Here is a 22,152-nt window from a genome sequence, read left to right on the forward strand (position 1 = left end):
TACAAAAATGCTGAATCGAAGGGGCACATGCACCCCAATGTTTATAGCAGTGCTATCAACAATAGCCAAAGTATGGAAAGAGCCCAAATGTCCATCGATGGATGAATGGATAAAGAAGATATAGTATGTATACACAATAGAATAATGCTGGGCAATGAAAAAGAATGAAATCTTGCCATTTGCAACAATGTGGGTGAAACTGGAGGATATTATGCTAAACGAAATAAGTCAGTCAGAGAAAGATATCATATGATTTCACTCATGTATGGAATTTGAGAAACTCAACAGATGAACATAGGGGAAAGGAAAGAAAAATAAGATAAAAACAGAGAGGAAGGCAAAGCATAGAGAGTCTTAAATACAGAGGACAAACTGAGGGTTGCTGGAGAGGGGTTGGAGGGTTGGGTTAAATGGGTGATGGGCATTAAGGAGGGTACTTTTCAGGATGAGCAATGGGTGTCATATGTAAGAGATGAATCACTGGGTTCTACTTCTGAAGCCAAGAATATACTGTATGTTAAATAACTTGAAAATAAATTAATAAAAATTTAAAAAAATAAAAAAATGAAGTACGGATGCTAAAATTTTAACTACTAGTAGAATATAAACATAATGAATAACTTCCAAATTAATAGAGGAAACAAGAAAAAATGTAACAGAAGAAAAAGAAAATAAAAAACACAAGAAAAAGGTTAAATACAAACACAAAACAAATGGTAGCTATAAGTCTAAATATTGCACATTATAATAAGTGGATACAATTTACCTATTAAGAAAAGACAGAGACTCTGAAATTGGATTTTAAAATTCTAGCTACATGCTATTTAAATAAACATTTCAAAAACAGAATGACACCCAGATATTAAGGGATGGGAAAAGTTATAATAGGCAAATACTAACAACAAGAAGAGTTGACATAATAGCATTTAAGCAGATAAATATTTAATAGAAAAACATTTGCCAAGAAATAGCCTCTTTTAAAAAAATGTTTATTTTTGAGAGAGAGCACACGTGAGCATGTGAGTGGGGGAGGGGCAGAGAGAGAGGGAGACAGAGAATCTGTCAGTGCAGAGCCCGACGTGGGGCTCAAACTCATGAACTATGAGATCATGACCTGAGCTGAAGTTGGAGGCTTAACCAAGTGAGCCACCCAGGTGCCCCAAGAAACAGGCTCTTAACTATTGAGAACAAACTGATGGTTACCAGAGGGGAGGTGGGTGGGGGGTAGGTGAAATCGGTAATGTAATACAGATCAAGGACTGCACTTGTCATAATGAGCACAGTGATGTATGGTGATATATGGAATTGTTGAATCACTGTATTGTACACCTAAAACTAATATAGTACTGTATGTTTTTTTTTAATATATGAAATTTATTGTCAAATTGGTTTCCATACAACACCCAGTGCTCATCCCAAAAGGTGCCCTCCTCAATACCCATCACCCACCCTCCCCTCCCTCCCACCCCCCATCAACCCTCAATAGTACTGTATGTTAACTATACTGGAATTAAATTTTTTTTTTTTAATTTTTTTTTCAACGTTTTTTATTTATTTTTGGGACAGAGAGAGACAGAGCATGAACGGGGGAGGGGCAGAGAGAGAGGGAGACACACAGAATTGGAAACAGGCTCCAGGCTCCGAGCCATCAGCCCAGAGCCTGACGCGGGGCTCGAACTCACAGACCGCGAGATCGTGACCTGGCTGAAGTCGGACGCTTAACCGACTGCGCCACCCAGGCGCCCCTAAATTTTTAAAAAATGCTTGCAATGCAAAAACAAAACAAAACAAAAGACAGCCAGCTTGCTAGGAGATTGTGCTAGTCACTTCTTTCTCAACATTATCCCATTCTCATCTCTAATAAAGAACTTTGATGCTTCATGAAAAAAATAAATAAAAAATTTCACTAAGACTAGAAAAGTCCCACCTCAGCCCCCAGAAGCTTGAAAACAGTAAAAGACTTTTTAGAAATATTACTTATGTTGACTCTTGTGAAAATAAATAAAAGAAATATCATTAAACCTGGAGTTGGGAAGCCCTAAAGAGCAATCTCTCACACACTACCATCCCTCCATAAGAAACCATAGCTTGCATTCCCCAACAGGAAGAAACTTACTTTATATACCCCAGCAGGAGGAAGAATTTCTTCCTGCCCATCCACAGCCCAACCAGTGAGAAACCACCACACTCATCCAATGAGAAGCCATAACAGCCCCTTCTAGCTTCCTCCTTTTGCCTATAAAAGCAAGCCTCTCCTCTGTTCTGGACTTGCCTATGCTTTGCCATAAGTTTGCTTGTCCCCATTTGCAATTCTCTGCTATTCCTGAAGCTTATTTTGCTTTTAAAAAGCTGACACTTTTTTTTTTTGTATTTTTTTTTAAGGTCAACAGTCTTTAAAATTAGCCTTCATATCTATCTAGCAAGTCTTTTTTAATTGGGTAGAAACTGATTTTCATTCGTGGAGTGAAAATACAGATTTATTATCTTATACTTTTTGTTCCACCAGAATAAAAAAGGGTGCATAAATATAAAGTAGAAAAGCAAGGAAGCAAATAACATGATCAGATTTATATTTTATAGCCATCTCTATTGCTGCTACTAAAGGATTACAGAGGGCAGGGAGATAACCTAAACTCTCAGTTGAAAAATACAGACTACAGGGGCACCTGGGTGGCTCAATTGGCTGAGTGTCCGACTTCAGCTCAGGTCATGGTCTCACAGTTCATGAGTTCAAGCCCCTTGTCAGCTCTGTGCTGACAGCTCAGAGCCTGGAGCCTGCTTTGGATTCTATGTCTCCCGCTCTCTCTGAACCAACCCCGCTTGTGCTCTCTCTCTCTCTCTTTAAAATAAATAATACACATTAAAAAAAATTAAAAGTAAAATAAAAATACAGACTACAAAATGATATATATGCAGTTAGCCCTTCACCAACACAAGTTTGAACTGTGTGGGTCCACTTATATGTGGACTTTTTTTCAAAACAGTACAGGACTGTAAATGTATTTTCTCTTATGATTGTCTGTTTTTTTAATGTTTATTTATTTATTTTTGAGAGAGAGAGGAGGGGTGGAGAGAGAGGCAGAGAGAGAATCCCAAACAGGCTCCACACTGTCAGTGCAGAGGTGGACGTGGGGTTTGAACTCATGAACAGTGAGATAAAGACCCTGAGCCAAAATCAAGAGTCAGACGCTTAACTGACTGAGCCACCCAGGCTCCCCTCTTAGGATTTTTTTTAAATTTTAATGTTTATTTATTTTTGAGAGAGAGAGAGAAAGAGAGAAGCCGATGTGGAGTTTGAACTCAGGAACTGAGAGATCATGACCTGAGCCAAAGTCGGACCCTTAGCCGACTGAGCCACCCAGGCGCCCCTATTTTGTTTTTTAAGTTTATTTATTTATTTTGAGAGAGACAGAGCGCGAGTGGGGAAGGGGCAGAGAGGGAGAGAGAGAATCCCAATCAGGCTCCAGGCTGCCAGCGAAGAGCCTGATGTGGGGCTTGAGCTCACGAAACTGCGAGATCATGACCTGAGCCAAAACCAGGAGTCAGACGCTTAACTGACTGAGCCACCCAGGCACACCATGATTTTCTTTTCTTTTTTTAAAAAAAAGAAAATTTTTTTAAATGTTTATTTATTTTTTGGGAGAGACAGAGACATAATGCGAGTGGGTTAGGGGTAGAGAGAGAGGGAGACACAGAATCCGAAGCAGGTTCCAGGCTCTGAACTGTCAGCACAGAGCCGACGCGGGGCTCGAACTCACGAGCTGTGAGATCATGACCTGAGCCGAAGTCAGACGCTCAACTGACAGCCACCCAGGCGCCCCCACAATGATTTTCTTAATAACCTTTTCTTTAGCTTTATTGTAAGAATACAGTATGCAATACATATATAAAATATGGGTTATTGTTAAAGCTTCCAGTCAGTTGTAAGCTATTAGTACTTAGGTTTTTGGAGAGCCAAATGTTATATATGGATTTTTGACTGTGTGTGGCGGGGGGGAAAGGGGGCACATGGGGGCGGAGGGTCAGCATCCCTAAGGCCGCATGTATAGGATTAACTGTCTATCTTCAGCTCTAAAAAAATACTGGAACCAAGCAACTATACTAAAATTAGCAATCATTATATTAGGTAGAATTATTGGTAATTTTAATTTATTCTTCATGTTTTTCTGGATCTTTCAAAATGATTACAATAAACATAGTATTTTTATAATGAAGAAAATGTCACTTTAAAAAAGTAGGTATTTCTATAAATTTTGTTTACATAGGAATAGGAAGGAAATCTGAATATTATAAGATGAAAATTCACTAAATTTTTTAATGGAAATTCAACAGTATTTCAAATGGACTAAATTTTAAATTTGATTGCTTTCAACCTTTAGGACTTTAAAAGCTCACCTAAATATTTAGGGGTGATATTTTCTTCCAGGAGCTTGATCAAAATGCCACTGAAAAGGTCCAGGCAATGTTCACAGCCATTGACGAGCTCTTGTATGAGCAGAAGTTGAGTGTGCATACTAAGAGTCTACAGGAAGAGTGCCAACAATGGACATGCAGCTTTCCTCACCTCAGGTATTAAAGCCCTAGATCTGGCTTGTATTCATGGCTAATACTAAAATTTGAAAAGCAGATATCTAGGGGCGCCTGGATTGCTCAGTTGGCTGTGTCCGATTCTTGATTTCGGCTCAGATCATGATCTCAGGTTGGGGGATCGAGCTCCACGTCAGGCTCCACACTGAGCATAGAGTCTCCTTAAGACTTTCTCCCTCTGCCCCTCTTCCTCACTGTCTTCTCTGTCTCTCTAAAATAAAAAAAAAAATTAAAAAATAATTTTAAAAAAGCAGATATCCAAAAAAAGCTTGTATTCTGAAATCTTTATGGACTTGGTTTTAATGAATGTAAATAAGGCCATATGGTATAAAGACTGCACTGAGAGAAAACTGAAGTTGATGGAAGTTTCTTAGAGTGTTCATAACTACCACCATGTTGTCCTAATTGAGAAAAACAGTTCCTTTACCTGTAGCTGAGATCTATGCATTGTGGCTGTCCAAAGAGCTCTTCTTTGGAGCAAGAGGATGTATTTGAGAAAATATATTTGTTTACACTGTTGTCTACAAGAAAATTCTTACACAAATTTAAAAGCAGACATAAGCTGTTAGGAAGCTTCCCTCACTTACTTCCCTTACTTCCCTTACTTATATAGTAAGTATAGTAACTATAGTAAGTTACTATACTTACTACTTAAAATTTATACCTAAAATTTATATAGCATCATGTTCTTAAGAATATAATTTATAGTTTTCACTAATTTGGCCTGGCTTTCATCCATTTTAGCAGATTTAATGAAGATTATTGTAGAGGATGGAGGGAAAATTACAAATTTTTGCTCAGTTTCCTTGGATTTTTTCAGCAGTGTGAGGCTATAGCTTTATCTTTTCCATCTCTATTCTGTGGAAGAAAGCTATAACCTGTAATAAGATTCTGGATTCACATTTTTCTCTTAAGAATCATTCTTAATCAGTAGCGTACTAAGTATGCACTGGACTTTTATAGAGAGCCATCATATTTGTTCCAAGAATATCTACATTTTGTATGTATGCCAGGTGAACGTGCTTGATTGTCTCTTTACGTTGTTCATTTTGAAGGATCCTGGGTAGGCAGATAATCACTCCAAGCGAAGGATATGGACTGTATCCTAGATCCCCTTCTGCTGTTTCAGTTTCACATGAGACAACACTTTCTCAAGAAAGAGATTCTACTATGTAAGTATTTCTAATATGTAAGTATTTATGTATCCAAAGTGTTATATTCTGCCAGTTATACTAGGGGATTAAAAAACTTATGTTTTACTTGATGGTATTTAATAAAGCACAGAAAATGCTGTTAAGATTGACCACAGTTTTTATGCATAGAGAATTTTATTATATAATTTTTTTGTTCAAAAAGTAAGTGATTCCCTAGGGTTTAAGGATACTTTTGTTATTCAGATATATCTCTATCTCTATCTCTATCTCTGTCTCTGTCTATGTCTCTATCTCTATGTCTCTATCTCTATCTCTATATATTTATAGATACAGGCATTTCCTTCTTGAAATAAAGTGTAGATAGACTGGTTTCAGGAGATTTAGGAGTTTGAGAAACACACTTTAAAGATTTTTTGAAAAAATACTGAAAAAGTAATTTTTCTTAAACATATAATACTAATTACAACTTAATTTCTTTACAGAAGTTAAACTGCTATTAGTTTATTAACTTAAAATGGGTAATTAGTATATTTAAAATAGCTAAATTCTTTTGAACACCTCAAACTCTTTAAACAACAGCAAAACAAACCAAAATAGGATTGTTCCACTCTCTTACATCATACACAAAAATACATTCAAAATGGATGAAAGACCTGTGAGACTTGAAACCATAAAAATCCTAGAGAACACAGGCAGTAACCTCTTTGACATTGGCTGTAGCAACTTCTTTCTAGATATATCTCCTGAGGTAAGGAAAACAAAAGCAAAAATAAACTATTTTATTTCATCAAAATAGAAAGTTTCCGCACAGTGAAGGAAACAAATCAACAAAACTAAAAGGCAACCTATGGAATGGGAGAAATTTGGAAATATTTCCAAATATTTTAAATATTCTTCTTAAATATTTGCACATATTTCCAAAATGTGTTCAAGTCAGATTTTCCCACTAGCCTTGCTGAAAAGTGCCACAGGTTTATTCTTTTTTTTTTCCATTAAAAAATACTTAAGGTACAAAATTATAAAGAATATCACAAAATATACATTGGTTATATTTAATATTTCGTTAAACAGAGCCATTTAAAAAAACTGTACTGCTCAGATTTGACTGGTTTTCTCCAAAGTAAAGATTCTGAACTGAATGAGTCATCATATATTCATTGAATACCTGGGTAGGAAGAGAAATTTAAATATAAATAAGAGAAGATCCCTGCCCTTAAGGCATATGCATTTTGAACTATGATGGAGTTACTGAAATAAGCATATTATCTCCTGAGGTACATGAAAGTTGTAATTATTAATATTCTTAATTTTTTCATCAATTTTTTTATTGAAAGAGACTTAAATATAAAATACTGGTATCAGGTGTACATCATAGTGATTCAGCAATTATATAAATTACAAAATGCTTACCACAATAAGTATAGTTACTATCTGCCACCAAAGTTACTACAATATTATTGATTATGTTCCCTATGCCATACTTCTCATTCCTGTGACTTATTTATTTTATAACTGGCAGTCTGTACCTCTTAATACCCTTCACCTATTTTGCCAACCCTCCAATCCCTATTCCCTTTAGCAATCACCAGTTTGTCCTCTGTATTTATGAATCTATTTGTTTTGTTTTGTTTATTCCTTTTTCTTGGTTTTTAGATTCCATGTTTAAGGTAAATCATATGGTATTTGTCTTTTCCTGTCTTATTTCAATTAGCGTTATATGCCCTATGTCCATCCATGTTGTAGCAAATGTCAAGTTCCAACCTTTCTCATGGCTGAGTAATACTCCATTGTATATACATACCACATCTTCTTTATCCATGAATCTATCTGTGGACACTTAAGTTGCTTTCATATCTTAGCTACTGTAAATAATGCTGCAATAAACATAGGAGTGCATGTATCTTTTCAAATTAATGTTTTTATTTTCTTCAGGTGGAATTCAGTGGTGGAATTACTGGGTCATATAGTATTTCTATTTTTAATTTTTGAGGAACCATAGTGGCTGCACCAATTTACATTCCCACCAATAGTGCATGAGGGTTCCCTTTTCTCCATATCCTTTCCCATACTTGTTATTTCTTGTCTTTTTGATACTAGCCATTCTGACTGGTTATTCTTAAATATTTTTAAACTTATCTCATAGCCTTAGCTGTTGCATCTGAAAAGACAGCAAATAGTATTTGATACTGCACAGTACACCTAGGCAGAGTAGGTCTATGGCTAGTGTTTATTCTTTCTGTTCTGAGAAACAATAGGTATTAAGACTATGAATAGTCTGGGGAGATGTCAGCAGGGCAAGGGATTTTGAGCTGAAACTCGTATGACTGAATTGCTGTAGGAACTGTTTATGTTATATACAATTAATAATTGCTTTTTCCTCTCCCAGATTTGGTATTAGGGGAAAGAAGTTACATTTTTCATCTTCTTATGCTCACAAAGCATCTCCCATTGCCAAATCCCCTAGTGTGTATTCTATGGAAAGAGAGGAGGAAGACTGTATAATCTCTGAAGGAATAATAGAGGAATACCTAGCATTCGACCACACTGATATGTGAGTGTTAAGTATTTTAAGCTTTTTACTCCCCCCCTATTTTGTGTATTAATATCTATTTTTTTCTAATGTTTATTTTTGAGAGAGCATGAGTGGGGGAGGGTCAGAGAGAGAGGGAGACACAGAATCGGAAGCAGGCTCCAGGCTCTGAGCTGTCAGCACAGAGCCTGACAAAGGTCTCAAACTCACAAGCTGTGAGATCATGACCTAAGCCAAAGTCGGATGCTTAACTGACTGAGCCACCCAGGCACCCCTCTATTTTTTCTAAAGTATACTACTCAGGGACACCTGGTGACTCAGTCCATTGAGTGTCTGACTCTTGATTTTGGCTCAGGTCATGATCCCAGGGTTGTGGGATTGAGCCCTGCATTGGGTTCTGTGTTGAGTGTGGAGCCTGCTTGAGGTTCTCTTTCTCTTTCTCTCTCTCTCTCTCTCTCTCTCTCTCTCCCTCCCTCTGCTCCTCCTCTCCCCCACTCATGCTTGCTCTCTCGCTAAAAATGGATTGAAAAAATAATAAAATCTACTACTCAGAACCGCCCCCCCCAAGACAGAAAAAAAACACAACCAAACAAAATATATTCATCTTACTCTAAATCCAGTACTCTCTTCACTATCCTATGCTACCCTTCTGAAACATTAACCTCTTAAGCTATTCCTCCAAGCCTTTAAAAGTTCCAGAGCGCAACAAGTGGGAGAGAGGCAAAGAAGGAGGGAGAGAGAGAGAAATCCCAAGCAGGTTCCACACTGTCCACTCAAAGCCTGATGTGGGGCTCAAATTCATGAACCGTGAGATCATGACCTGAGACCAAGTCGGACGCTTAACCAACTGAGCCACCCAGACGCCCCAAAAGAAAATGGATTTTAAATAAAGGAAATAAAATTCAATCTCATTCACAATTAGCAGTGCAAATTAAAACTATAACAAGATACTATTTTATCTGTCAGACTGGCAGAGAAAACAAAGAAGTTTGATAATTCCTTGAATGGAAAAAAGGCACATTTTTTCAACACTGAAGATTATCTCTCTTTAGAGGAAAGTGGGCAATATCTTTCCATTTTAAATGTATATACCATTTCACTCAATAATTCTATTTATAGGAATTTATCCTACAGATATAATACCCATGTAGCCAAAGAACTACATACAAGAATATTAAATGTCCTACTGACTATAAGAACAAAAGCCTGGTTGATCAATAACTGGATAGTTAGATATACTATGGTACATCCAGTAGAATTCTCTGCAGCTATTTTTTCAGAGGCGTATTCATATGTATTAATAGAGATGGAGGGCCAGATACATTTTTAAATAAAAGGCCACAATGCAGTGCAGTGTATAACGTAACTATTTCCCTGGACCAATGTATGATGTTTGCTTCTGGGAATGGTGCCTGGGAGACAGAAATGTAAACTTATTTTTCACTACATAAATACATTTCCTTCTGTAGAATGTGAATTTTTTTTCATCATATGAAAGTGTTATCTCCTATAAAAAGAAATATAAATTTAAATACAATTAATACTAAATCAGCCTTCTCCCCAACTTAATGCCATGCCAGCTCTTCCTTGGGAAAGAAGTAAAGAGTCTTTAGCTGCCCTGCATAAACCTCTTAGCATCCTTCTTTCCTAGTTAGAGCTTCTTATTTAATTCTTGACACCTCTGCTACCCCAGGGATAATTTTCACGGGAGAGGCCGTAAGATATTTCTTCATAGCCCAAGTGTTTCAGAATTTGCTTTGTGTTAATTTATAATACATCTATCATAGGTAAGCATATCTGTCAGCTAGATCTTTGCCCCCCAAATACTGGGGCTATTGGTACCCCCTTCCAGAGAAGAGACAGACTTGGCTGAGTTTCTGGACTACAGATAGCTACATGGTCTCCAAAAAGGCCTCACAGTAGCTTCTTGTGCTGGTGGGCTCCCCTCCTTTCCCTTTCCAGCCAAATGCCAATTGTTTGTTTGGATTAATAAAAGTACACTATTTCTCTAATGAATCACTGCCTCAAATAACTATGTGACACAGTCACATGCCCATCATTAAATGGTACATGAATAGTAATCTAAATGTTATCCAGTCACAACAAAAAGGTTATTTCTGTATGCTTGTCATAGCTTATTGCTCAACTGAAATGTTCACTGTTCAAAGCTAAAAAATACACAATGAGACCTCAGTCTTCTTTTTCTTATTCTTTTTGTTTGGCAGAGTAGTGGGGTGGGGTGGGAGTAAAAAGGGAAATTCAGTCTGTTTGAGAACTCCCTTAGGTCACAACACAGTTTAACACATATGCTACATACATATACTGAGCTACATACATATACATGTGGGGAGGGGACACAAATCACGCTCCTGGAGAAGCACAAAACACAGTGGTGAACACTCAGTAAAGAATAACTAGGAAGTCTTATTTGCTTCTGTTACAGGGAAGAGGGGTTTCAAGGAAAGAAATTACACGCATCTCCAGAGAAACAGAAATTAGGGTACCCTCCCATTGCTCCATTTTACTGCATGAAAGAGGACGTCCTTGCTTATGTGTTTGACGACGTGTGGAGCAAAGTTCTGAGCTGTATGGAGCAGCTGACACGTAGTCATTGGGAGGGATTTGCTTCTGGTAAGGATCTTTGTGAAAACAACATAAAAAAATAATTATTTATGATTTCCAAACCCTGACTAGCCTTTCAGATTATATGTTTCATTACTGCAAAAGACTCACATTTGTATTTTCCACAGACATTAACAGATATTTAGACAATATTTGAAAATGAGTGGATGAGTAACAAGGCTATTCTATGATGACTATACTGTGTTTTATTTGAATATAATTATTTGTGAGAAAAAAGATGTGCAAGTGGCAAATACATTTTTTAAACTGCTCTACTACTTAAGAATAAGCGATTATACAATAAACCATTCATATTTAAAATGTAAATTGGTCAATTGACCTATGTATACATGAAACCACAAAACAGTCAATATAATATATATAATACCTTTGTAATCCCTTTCTGCCCCTGCCTGACCCCCAATCGCCACGTGCTTTTTCACTATATTTTAGTTTTTATTTTGTAGAGTTTCATATAAATGGAATCAGGGTATTTCCTTTTTGTAAGCTTCCTTCATTCAGCATGATCATTTTGAAATTCATCTATGTAAATGTGTGCGTCAGCAATTTATTCCCAAGAAGTGTTCCACTGTTGCACAATTTGTTTATCCATTTACCTGTTCATGGACATTTGGGTTCTTTTCAATTCGGGACTATAATATGCAAAGCTATTATGCACATTACTATGCAAGAATTTTTTGCACATACATTTCCTTTTCTCTTAGGTAAATTTCTAGGAGTGGAATGGTTTGATTATATGGTTAAATGTATATTTAGCTTTTTAAGAATTATTTTGTTTTTCTGTATTGCACAAAAAACTATCACAAACTTATCAGTTTCAAACAACATACATTTTTTATCTCACAGATTTGTGGGTCAGAAGACCAGGAATGGCTTAGCTAGTTCTCTACTTAGGATCTCACAAAGCTGTGATCAAGGTGTTGGCCACAGCTAGGCTCTCATGTAGAGGCTCACTTAGGAACAGAAACACTTCCCCTTTTGTGTGTTCTTAGAAGTATCGAGTTTCTTGTAACTGTAGGAGTCACAGCAGCTTTCTTCTTCAAAGCCAGCAAGAAAGGCTGAGAGCTAGTCAGCAAAACAGAAGCTTATATAATGTAACATATTCATGGAAGTGACATCTCATCACTTTTACCATCTTCTGTTGGTCTGGAGTAAGTCACACTCAAAGGGAGATTCTACAAAGATGTGAACACCGGGGTGCCTGGGTGGTTCAGTAGGTTAAGCTTCTGACTTCAGCTCAGGTCATGATCTTGCGGTCTGTGGGTTCGAGCCCCACATCAGGCTCTAGGCTGACAGCTCAGAGCTTGGAGCCTGCTTCGGATTCTGTGTCTCCCTCTCTCTCTGCCCCTCCCCCTCTCATGTTCTGACTCTCTCTGTCTCAAAAATATATAAAAACTAAAAAAAAAAAAAAATGTGAACACCAAGAGGTAAGAGTTTGTCCATTACAAAGAGTTTGTCCACAAAGCTTAGAGTTTGTCCATTACAATTCTCCCACTTGCCCCTAATGATTCCTGTGCTCCCACATGCAAAATACACTAAATTCCCAAGAGACTTATTATAGCATAGCTCAGAAGTTCAAAATACTATCATCTAAATTAGGTCTTGGTATGAATAAACTTCCCATGAATGGATATAATACATTAAGTAAAGTTACTGGGGCCCAATTCTCTTCCATCTATATATCTGTGAAACTAAAGGCTATATACATAGGAATATAAACATCTAACTATATAATCCAACCAACCATTCCTGTCATAGAGAAAAGTCGCCTTACCCCAACACACCCATCATACAATAGTGGGCCAGGGAAAGGATAACAGACATTCTAGATAAGGGAGGGGGGTGGGCAGAAATGAAAGGTTAAGTGGCACCTGGGTGGCTCAATCACTTAAGTGTCTGACTCTTGATTTCGGCTCAGGTCATGATCTCATGGTTCATGAGATCGAGCCCAATGTCGGGCTCTGTGCTGACAGTGCAGATCCTGCTTGGGATTCTCCCTCTCTCTCCCTCTGCTCCCTACCCTACTCACAGTCTCTCTCTCTCAAAATAAATAAACACTAAAAAAAAAGAATGGAAGGTTAAAAAAAAAAAGGTTTATAGTAATTCTGAAGTCCAGTTGGGAAAATACTGGGAGTTCTAGTCCTAGAAATAGCTCTCTGTTCCAACCTCTGGGCTCTTGGTTTTGCCCTCTGAATCATCCTTCCTTTTTCACATGTGTGAAAGCTGAGTAGTTTTATTAGACTGCTCCCTGGTAGTAGAATTTTGAGGGTCTGACAGCCTTCTTTCATTTAAACTCTTTCACCATCTAGAGATACAAAATTTTCAAAGTTATAAAGTCCTGGTTTCTTTACATTTAATATTTTTTTCCATCAGTTTCTCTTTCTCATCTCATGTTTTATTGTATAAGTAGCAGGAAAAAAATCAGGCCTCACTTTCAATAACTTTGATTGGAACTCTTCTTAGCTATACATCCAGAACCATCACTTTAAGTCCTGCCTTCCACATGACCACAGGAGACCATTACACTAAACATTCTTCCACTAAATAACAAGCACCTCCTTCTTCCAGTTTTTAATAACATGTTCCTCATTTCCTTCTGAACCCTCCAATAGAGCATCCTCCAAATCCAAATTTCTACTAAGTCTGTTCAAGGCAATTTATGTTTTCTCTATCATGTTTCTCAAAATTCTTCTATCAACGAATAATCAAAAATGAAATTAAGAAAACAGTTCATTTATAATAGCATCAAAGAGAATAAAATACTTAGAAATAAACTTAACCAAGAAAGTGTAAGACTTTTACACTGAAAACCAGAAGACATTATTGTAAGAAAATAGGGAAGACCTAAAGAATTGGAAAGTCTTCCTGTGTTTTATGGATTAGAAGACTTAATATTGTTAAGTGGCAATATTCCCCAAACAGATTTGAGTGAATGTCCAAAATAATATTAAAAAAGAACAAAGTATGAGGCTTCACATTTCCTGATTTTAAAACTTAGTGCAAAGGTACATTAACCAAAACAGTGTGGTACTGACATAAGAATCGACATATAGATCAACAGAATAGCATCAAGAGTCTAGAAATAAACCCTCACATATACAGCCAATTGATTTTCAACAAGGGTGCCAAGACCATTCAATGGGAGAATAGTCTCTTCAACAAATGGTGCTAAAACTGGATAACCACATGAAAAAGAATGAATTTGGACCCTTCTTTCACACTACATACAAAGTATCAGCTCAAAATGGATCACAAGCATACATTTAAGAACTAAAACTATAAAACTCTTAGAAGAAAACATAAGAGTAAATCTTAATGAGGTTGGATTTAGCAATGGATTCTCAGATATGACACCAAGACCACAAGCAACAAAAAAATCAATAGACTGGATTTTATCCAAAAAAAAAAAAAAAAAAAAAATCTATGTATCAAAGGATATTATCAAGAAAGTGAAAAGACAACCTACAGAATGGAAGAATATATATGCAAATCATACACCTGATAAGATTCTAGCATCCACAATATGTAAAGTACAATTCAACAACAAAGGGACAAACAACTCAACTTAAAAATGGGCAAACAACTTGAATAGGTATTTATCCAAAGAAGATACACACATGGCCAGTAAGCATATGAAAAGACGTTCAACATCCTTATTCATTAGGGAAATACAAACCAACACCAAAATCACAATGATGGCTACCCACTATGATGGCTACATTAAAAAAAAAAAAAAGAAGAAGAAGACAATAACAAGTATTGGTGAGTATGTGGAGAAACTGAAACACTCATACATTGCTGTGGTAAGGTAGAAGGGTGTGGCTACCATGTAAACAGTTTGGTAGTTCCTCAAAAACTTAAACATAAGATTGCCGTATGACCAGCAATTCCACTCAAAGTATATAACCAAGAGAACTGAAACCTTATCTGCAAAAAAGCCTGTGTATGATTGTTCATAGCAGCATTTTCATAATAGTCAAAAAGTTAGAATTGACGCAAATGTTCATCAGCTATGAATGGAGAAACAAAATTTGGTATATACATATGTTATGGACTGAATTGTGTCCTCCTCAAAATTTATATGTTGAAGACCTAATCCCCAGTGTGAATGTTTGGAGGTGGGGCTTTTAGGAAGGTAATTAAGGTTAAATGAAGTCATAAGCATGGGGACCTAATCCTATAGAGTTGGTATCCTTATAAGAAGAGGAAGAGACCAAAGCCCCCTTTCTGTGCATGCACGGAAAAGTGGCAATGCAAGGACACAGCTGCCTACAAGCCAAATAGCACCTTGATCTTGAACTTCTGACCTCCAGAACTTTAAGAAAATAAATTTCTGTTATTTAAGCCATTCAGTCTGTGGTATATTGTTATAGCAGGATAAGTAACTAATGTACTATGCAATGTAATATTATTAGTTCATAAACTAAAATTAAGTAATCATGCATGTTACAACATGGATAAACCTGGAAAATAGTATGCTAAGGGTAAGAAACCAAACACAAAAGGCCACATATTGTATGATTTTATTCAGTTGAAATGTCCAGAACAGGCATATCCATAGAGGCACAAAGTAGTTTAGTGGTTGCCAAGGGATATAGGGAGAAAGGAATTGGGAGGTATGTGGTGTCTCTTTGCAGTGATAGATATTTTCTGAAATTAGATAGTGGTGCTGACTGCACAACATTGTGAATATACTAAAAACCAATTAATTGTGTACTGTAAAATGGTTAAAAATGGTGAATTTTATGTTATATGAATTTTATTTCATTAAACATTTTAAAATATTTTAAACCTGTATGTAAATGTGAGTCTGTTGGTGATTCATTCTTTTATAGATATGAAAAAAATTTTTTAATTTATTCATTCTAAAAACAAAAGCAAAAAGTGTTCATCCATTTGTCCAACTCCCTATGCCCTGCCTCTAGCAACTACCAATCTCCTCTCTATATCTATGAGCTTGGTTTTATTTATTTATTTATTTATTTATTTATTTTTAGATTCCATCTATAAGAAAGATCATATGTTATTTGTCTTTCTCTAACTTACTTCATTTAGCATATTGCCCTCGAGGTCCGTTCATGTTGTCACATATAGAAAGATTTCATTCTTTTTTAGGGCTGAAGTGTATTTCCTTGTATATATACACCGCAGTTGCTTTTTTTTTTAATCCTTTCATCTACTGATGGACACTTCGGTTGTTTCCATATCTTGGCTACTGTAAACAATGCTGCAATGAACATGGAGGTACATCTATCTTTTCAAGTTGGTATTTTCCTTTTCTTTGGATAAATACCCAGAAGTGGAATAGCTGGATCATATGGTAGCTCTACTTTTAATTTTTTTGAGGAAAATCCATACTGGTTCCTATAGTGGATATACCAATTTACATTCCCACAAGCAGTGCACAAGGGTTACCTTTTTACAGCTCCTTGCCAACCCTTGTTATTTCTAGACTTTTTGATAATAGCCATTCTGACTAGTGAAACTGCATTTTAATTTTCATCTGCATTTTCCTGATGATGAGTAATGTAGAGCATCTTTTCATGTACCTTTTGGCCATCTGTATTTCTTCTTTGGAAAAATGTCTATTCAGATCTTCTGCCCATTTTTAAATTGGATTTTTTTTGGCTATGTATATATTTTCATAAATTTTGGAAATTAGCCCCTTATCAGATAGATGATTTGCAAGTATTTTCTCCCATTCAATAGACTGCTTTTCCATTTTGTTGACTTTTCCTTTTGCTGTGCAGAAGCTTTTTAATTTGATGGTGTTTTTTGTTTTGTTTTTTTGGGTTTTTTGCTTTCCTTGGTTTTGCTTTTGGCATCAGATTCAAAAAATCATGGCCAAGACCCATGTCAAGAAGCTTACCTCATGTTTTTTCTAGGAGTTTTGTGGTTTCAGGTCTTATCTTCAAGTCTTTATTTTATTTTATTTATTTTTTTTTAATTTTTTTTTCAACGTTTTTTATTTATTTTTGGGACAGAGAGAGACAGAGCATGAACGGGGGAGGGGCAGAGAGAGAGGGAGACACAGAATCGGAAACAGGCTCCAGGCTCCGAGCCATCAGCCCAGAGCCCGACGCGGGGCTGGAACTCACGGACCGCGAGATCGTGACCTGGCTGAAGTCGGACGCTTAACCGACTGCGCCACCCAGGCGCCCCTTCAAGTCTTTATTTTAAACTGACTTTTGTACGTGGTGTAAGATACTGGTCCTACTTTCCAAAAAACATTTATTGAAGAGACTGTCTTTTACTCCTTTTATATTCTTATCTCCTTTGTTGTAAATTACTTGACCATATATGTGTGGGTTTATTTCTGAGTTTTCTATTCTATTGTATTGATCTATGTGTCTGTTTTTATGCCAGCACCTTACTGTTTTAATTGCTATAGCTATGTAATATAGCTTGAAAACAGGGAGCAAGATGCTTCCAGCTTTGTTCTTTCTCAAGATTGCTTTGGCTATTTGGGGTCTTTATGGTTCCATACACATTTTAGGATTATTTGGTTCTATTTCGGTGAAAAAAGCTATTCAAATTTTGATAGGAATCACATTGAATCTGTGCATTTTGCGGGGGGGGGGTGTTTTGGACATTTTAAAAATGTTAATTTTTCTAATCTGTGAGCACAGAATACCTTTCCATTTATTTGTGCCTTCTTCAGTTTCTTTCATTAATGTTTTGTAGTTCTCAGTATACAGGTCTTTTACCTCCTTGGTTAAATATATTCGTAGGTATTTTATTCTTTTTGATGCAAGTGGGATTGTTTTCTTAATTTTGTCTTTATCATAGTCTATTATTAGTGTATAGAAATGCAGTACGTTCTTGTGTATTGATTTTGTATCCTACAACTTCACTGAATTCATTTATTAGTTCTAACAGTTTCTGATAGAATTTCTAGGGCTTTCTATATAATATATCATCTGCAAATAGTGAGAGATTTATTTCTTCCTTCCCAATTTGAATAGCATTTGTTTCTTTTTCTTGCCTAACTGCTCTGGCTAGTACTTCCAATACTATGTTGAATAAAAGTGGTGAGAGTGCATATCCTTGTCTTATTTCTGATCTTAGAAGAAACTTTCAGCTTTTCACTGTTGAGTATAATGTTAGCTGTGGGTTTGTCATATATGTCCTTTATTATGTTGAAGTACATTCCCTTTGTACTCACTTTGTTGAGAGTTTTTGAATTTTGTCAAATGTTTTTTCTGCATCTATTGAGATTATCACATATGATATTAATTTTTATTAATGTAGTGTATCACATTGACTGATTTGCAGATGTTGACCATCCTTGCATCCCTGGATTAATCTCACTTAATCACGATATATTATCCTTTCAATGTATTGTGGAATTTGGTGTGATAATATTTTCTTGAGGGTTTCTGCATCTATGTTCATCAGGGATATTGGCCTGTACTCTCTTGTGGCATCCTTGGTTTTGGTACTAAGTAATGCCAATCTTGTTTAAAAAAAAAGTTTAGAAGAGTTCTTTCCTCTTCTGTTCTTTGGAAGAGTATAAGAAAGATTGGTATTAATTCTTCTTTGAATGTTTGTTGGAATTCACCAGTGAAGCCATATGGTCCCAAATTTTTGTTTGTTGCCAAGTTTTTTCTTGCTCATTCAATCTCCTTACTAGTAACTGGTGTGTTCACATTTTCCATTTCATCATGATTCAGTCTTGGTAGGTTGTATGTTCTTAGAAAATTATCCATTTATTTTAGGTTGTCCAATTTGTTGGTATAGAAATGTTCATAGTCCCTTATGATCCTTTATTTCTTTGGAATCAGTTATTACATTTCCTTTTTCATTTCTGATTTCACTTGAATCCTCTTTTTTATGGATTGTATGGATATTTTAACAATATTTGTTATTTTGTTGAGGATTTTTGCATCTGTGTTCATCAGAGATATTGGCCTATACTTCTCTTTTTTTTATGGTGTCTTTATCTGGTTTTGGTGAGTAATACTGGCCTCATAAAATGAATTTGGAAGTTTTCCTTCCATTTCCATTTTTTTGAAATAGTTTGAGAATAGATATTAACTATTCTTTTTTTTTTCAATATATGAAATTTATTGTCAGATTGGTTTCCATACAACACCCAGTGCTCATCCCAAAAGGTGCCCTCCTCAATACCCATCACCCACCCTCCCCTCCCTCCCACCCCCCCATCAACCCTCAGTTTGTTCTCAGTTTTTAAGAGTCTCTTATGCTTTGGCTCTCTCCCACTCTAACCTCTAAACTATTCTTTGAATGTTTGGTAGAATTTGTCTGTGAAGCCATCTGGTCCTAGACTTTTGTTCGTCTGGGAGTTGTTTTTTTTTTTAATTTTTTTTTTTTTTTTTTAATTTTTTTTTTTACTGATTCGATTTGTTTGCTGCTTAAAGGTTTAAGTTTTCTATTTCTTTCTGTTTCAGTTTTTGGTAATCTATGTTTTTAGGAATTATCCATTTCTTTCAGGTTGTCCAATTTGTTGGAATACTTATAATATTCTAATTGTTTGTATTTCTATGGTGTAGGTTGTTATTTCTCCTTTCTCATTTGTGATTTTATTTGGGTCCTTTCTCTTTTCTTTTGGATAAGTCTGGCTATAGTTTATCAAATTTATTAATTTTTGCAAAGAACCAGCTCCGGTTTCATTGTTCTATTCTATTGTTTTTTTTTTTAATTCAGGTTATTTAAAATAGATATAGTATTGGTTTCAGTAGTAGAATTTAATGATTCATCACTTCATATAACACCCAGTGCTCATCCCAACAAGTGCCCTCCTTAATGGCTATCACCCATTTAGACCACCTCCTCTCCAGCAACCCTCAGTTTGTTCGCTGTATTTAAAGTCTCTTATGGTTTGCCTCTCTCTCTCTTTTCTTATTTTTCTTCCCCTTTCCCAGTGTCCATCTGTTTTTTTCTTAATTCCACATATGAGTGAAATCATAATATTTGTCTTTCTCTGACTTATTTCACTTAGCATAATATGCTCTATTTCCATCCACATTGTTGCAAATGGCAAGGTTTTGCTCTTTTATTAAGTTTTTTTCTTTATGTTTATTTTTGAGAGACAGAGAGAGAGAGAGAGTGAGTGTGTGTGTGCGTGTGCGAGCAGGGGAGGGGCAGAGGATCTGGAGCAGGCTCTGTGCTGACAGCAAAGAGCCCAATGTGGGGCTCAAACTCACAAACTGTGACCTGAGCCGAGGTCGGATGCCTAACTGAGCCACCAAGGTGCCCCGGTTTCATTCTTTTTGACTACCAAGTAATATTCCATTGTATGTAAAGCCTTGGATTGTGAGTAACTTGTTCTGCAAATGTTCCACAAGACAAACATTTCTAATAAATTTTAACTTGATAAACGAGCAATGTTTTGCAACATAAGTAGTATGTCACACCAGATGCCACATGATCACAACTGAGCCAATGTTTCTTCCCCCTCCCCCTCTCTCTCTCTCTTGCTGTGGGATTGTGGGTGAAGTTATCTTGATGAGGTCCCAATAGTTCCTTTTTGTTTTTGTTTCCCTTGGCTCAGAAGACATGTCCAGTAAGAAGTTGCTGTGGCCAAGGTCAAAGAGGTTGCTGCCTATTTTCTCCTGTAGGATTTTGATGGCTTCCTGTCTTGCATTTTGGACTCTCATCCATTTTGAATTTATTTTTGTGTATGAGTTAAGAAAATGATACAGTTTCATTCTTCTGCATGTCGCTGTCCAGTTCTCCTAGCACTATTTCCTGAAGAGATAGTCTTTTCCCCCCGCATTGGATATTCTTTCCTGCTTTGTTGAAGATTAGTTGGCCATACGTTAGTGGGTCTGTTTCTGAATTCTCTGTTCTGTTCCACTGATCTGTTTTTTACCAGTACCATACTGTCTTGATTACAGCTTTGTAATATAGCTTGAAGTCTGAAATTGTGATGCCTCCAACTTTGGTATTCTTTTTCAACATTACTTTGGCTATTCAGGGTCTTTTGTGGTTCCATACAAATTTTAAAATTGTTTGTTCTAGTTCATGAAGAATGCTGTATTATTTTTATAGGGATTGCACTAAATATGTAGATTGCTTTCAGTAGTATCAACATTTTAATAATACTTGTTCTTCCAATCCATGAACATGAAATGTTTGTCCATTTCTCTGTGTCTTCTTCAATTTCTCTCATAAGCTTTCTATAGTTTTCAGTGTACAGATCTTTTACCTCTTTGGTTAGGTTTATTCTGAGGTATCTTATGGTTTTTCTTGCACCAAAAATTATAAGTGAGATCAATTCCCTGATTTCTCTTTCTGCTGCTTCATTATTGGTTATAGATATGCAGCCAATTTCTGTACATCGATTTTATATCCTGTGACTTTGCCAAATTCATGTATCAGTTCTAGCAATCTTTTGGTGGAGTCTTTCAGGTTGTCCACTTAGAGTATCATGTCATCTTTGAAGAGTTAAAGTTCGACTTCTTCCTTGCCATTTGTATGCCTTTTATTTCTTTTTGTTGTCTGATTACTGAGGCTAGGACTTCCAGTATTATGTTAAACAACAGTGTTGAGAGTGGACATCCCGTTGTGTTCCTGACCTTAGGGGGAAAGCTCTGTTTTTCTCCATTGGGGATGATATTGGCTGTGGGTCTTTCATATATGCCCTTTATGATACCAAGGTATGTTCCTTCTATCCCTACTTTCTTAAGGGTTTTTATAAAGAAAGGATTCTGCGTTTTGTAAAATTATTTTTCTGCATCTATTGAGAGGATCATATGGGTCTTTTTTTGTTTTTACTGTTTATTTATTTTTGAGAGAGGGAGGGACACAGCATGAGTGGGGGAGGGACAGAAAGAAAGGGAGACACAGTATCTGAAGAAGGCTCCAGGCTCCGAGCTGTCAGCACAGCTGACGAAGCGCGAGATCATGACCTGACCTGAAGTCAGGCACTTAACCAACTGAGCCACCCAGGTGCCCCAAGGACCATACAGTTCTTATCCTTTTCTTTTATTAATGTGGTGTATCATGTTGATTGATTCACAAATATTGAACCAGCTGTGCAGCCCAGGGATAAATCTCACTTGGTCATAGTGAATAATTTTTTTAATGTACTGTTGAATTTGATTTGCTAGTATCTTGTTGAGAATTTTTGCATCCAGACTCATCTGGGATATTGGCCAGTAATTCTCCTTTTTGGTGGGATTTTTGTCTGGTTTTGGAATCAAAGTAATGCTGGCTTCATGGAATGAGTTTGGAAGCTTTCTTTTTATTTCTGTTTTTTTGGAACAGTTTGAG

The 22,152-nt window shown here is 36.3% G+C and overlaps 1 protein-coding gene across 6 annotated transcripts in view; it reads left to right on the forward strand.

Moving 5' to 3' along the window:
- Positions 1 to 22,152, forward strand: part of FAM149B1 (family with sequence similarity 149 member B1) — an 87,342-nt gene that overhangs the window by 31,595 nt on the left and 33,595 nt on the right. For all 6 annotated transcript variants that reach the window (XM_049645210.1, XM_049645215.1, XM_049645211.1 and 3 more), the window contains exons 4-7: positions 4,427 to 4,569; positions 5,643 to 5,759; positions 8,128 to 8,292; positions 10,715 to 10,902. In XM_049645210.1, coding sequence (XP_049501167.1) covers positions 4,427 to 4,569; positions 5,643 to 5,759; positions 8,128 to 8,292; positions 10,715 to 10,902 — 613 coding nt within the window. The remainder of the gene's footprint in view (positions 1 to 4,426; positions 4,570 to 5,642; positions 5,760 to 8,127; positions 8,293 to 10,714; positions 10,903 to 22,152) is intronic.

The sequence above is a fragment of the Panthera uncia genome, chromosome D2, assembly GCF_023721935.1.
Source record: "Panthera uncia isolate 11264 chromosome D2, Puncia_PCG_1.0, whole genome shotgun sequence".
NCBI lineage: Eukaryota > Metazoa > Chordata > Mammalia > Carnivora > Felidae > Panthera > Panthera uncia.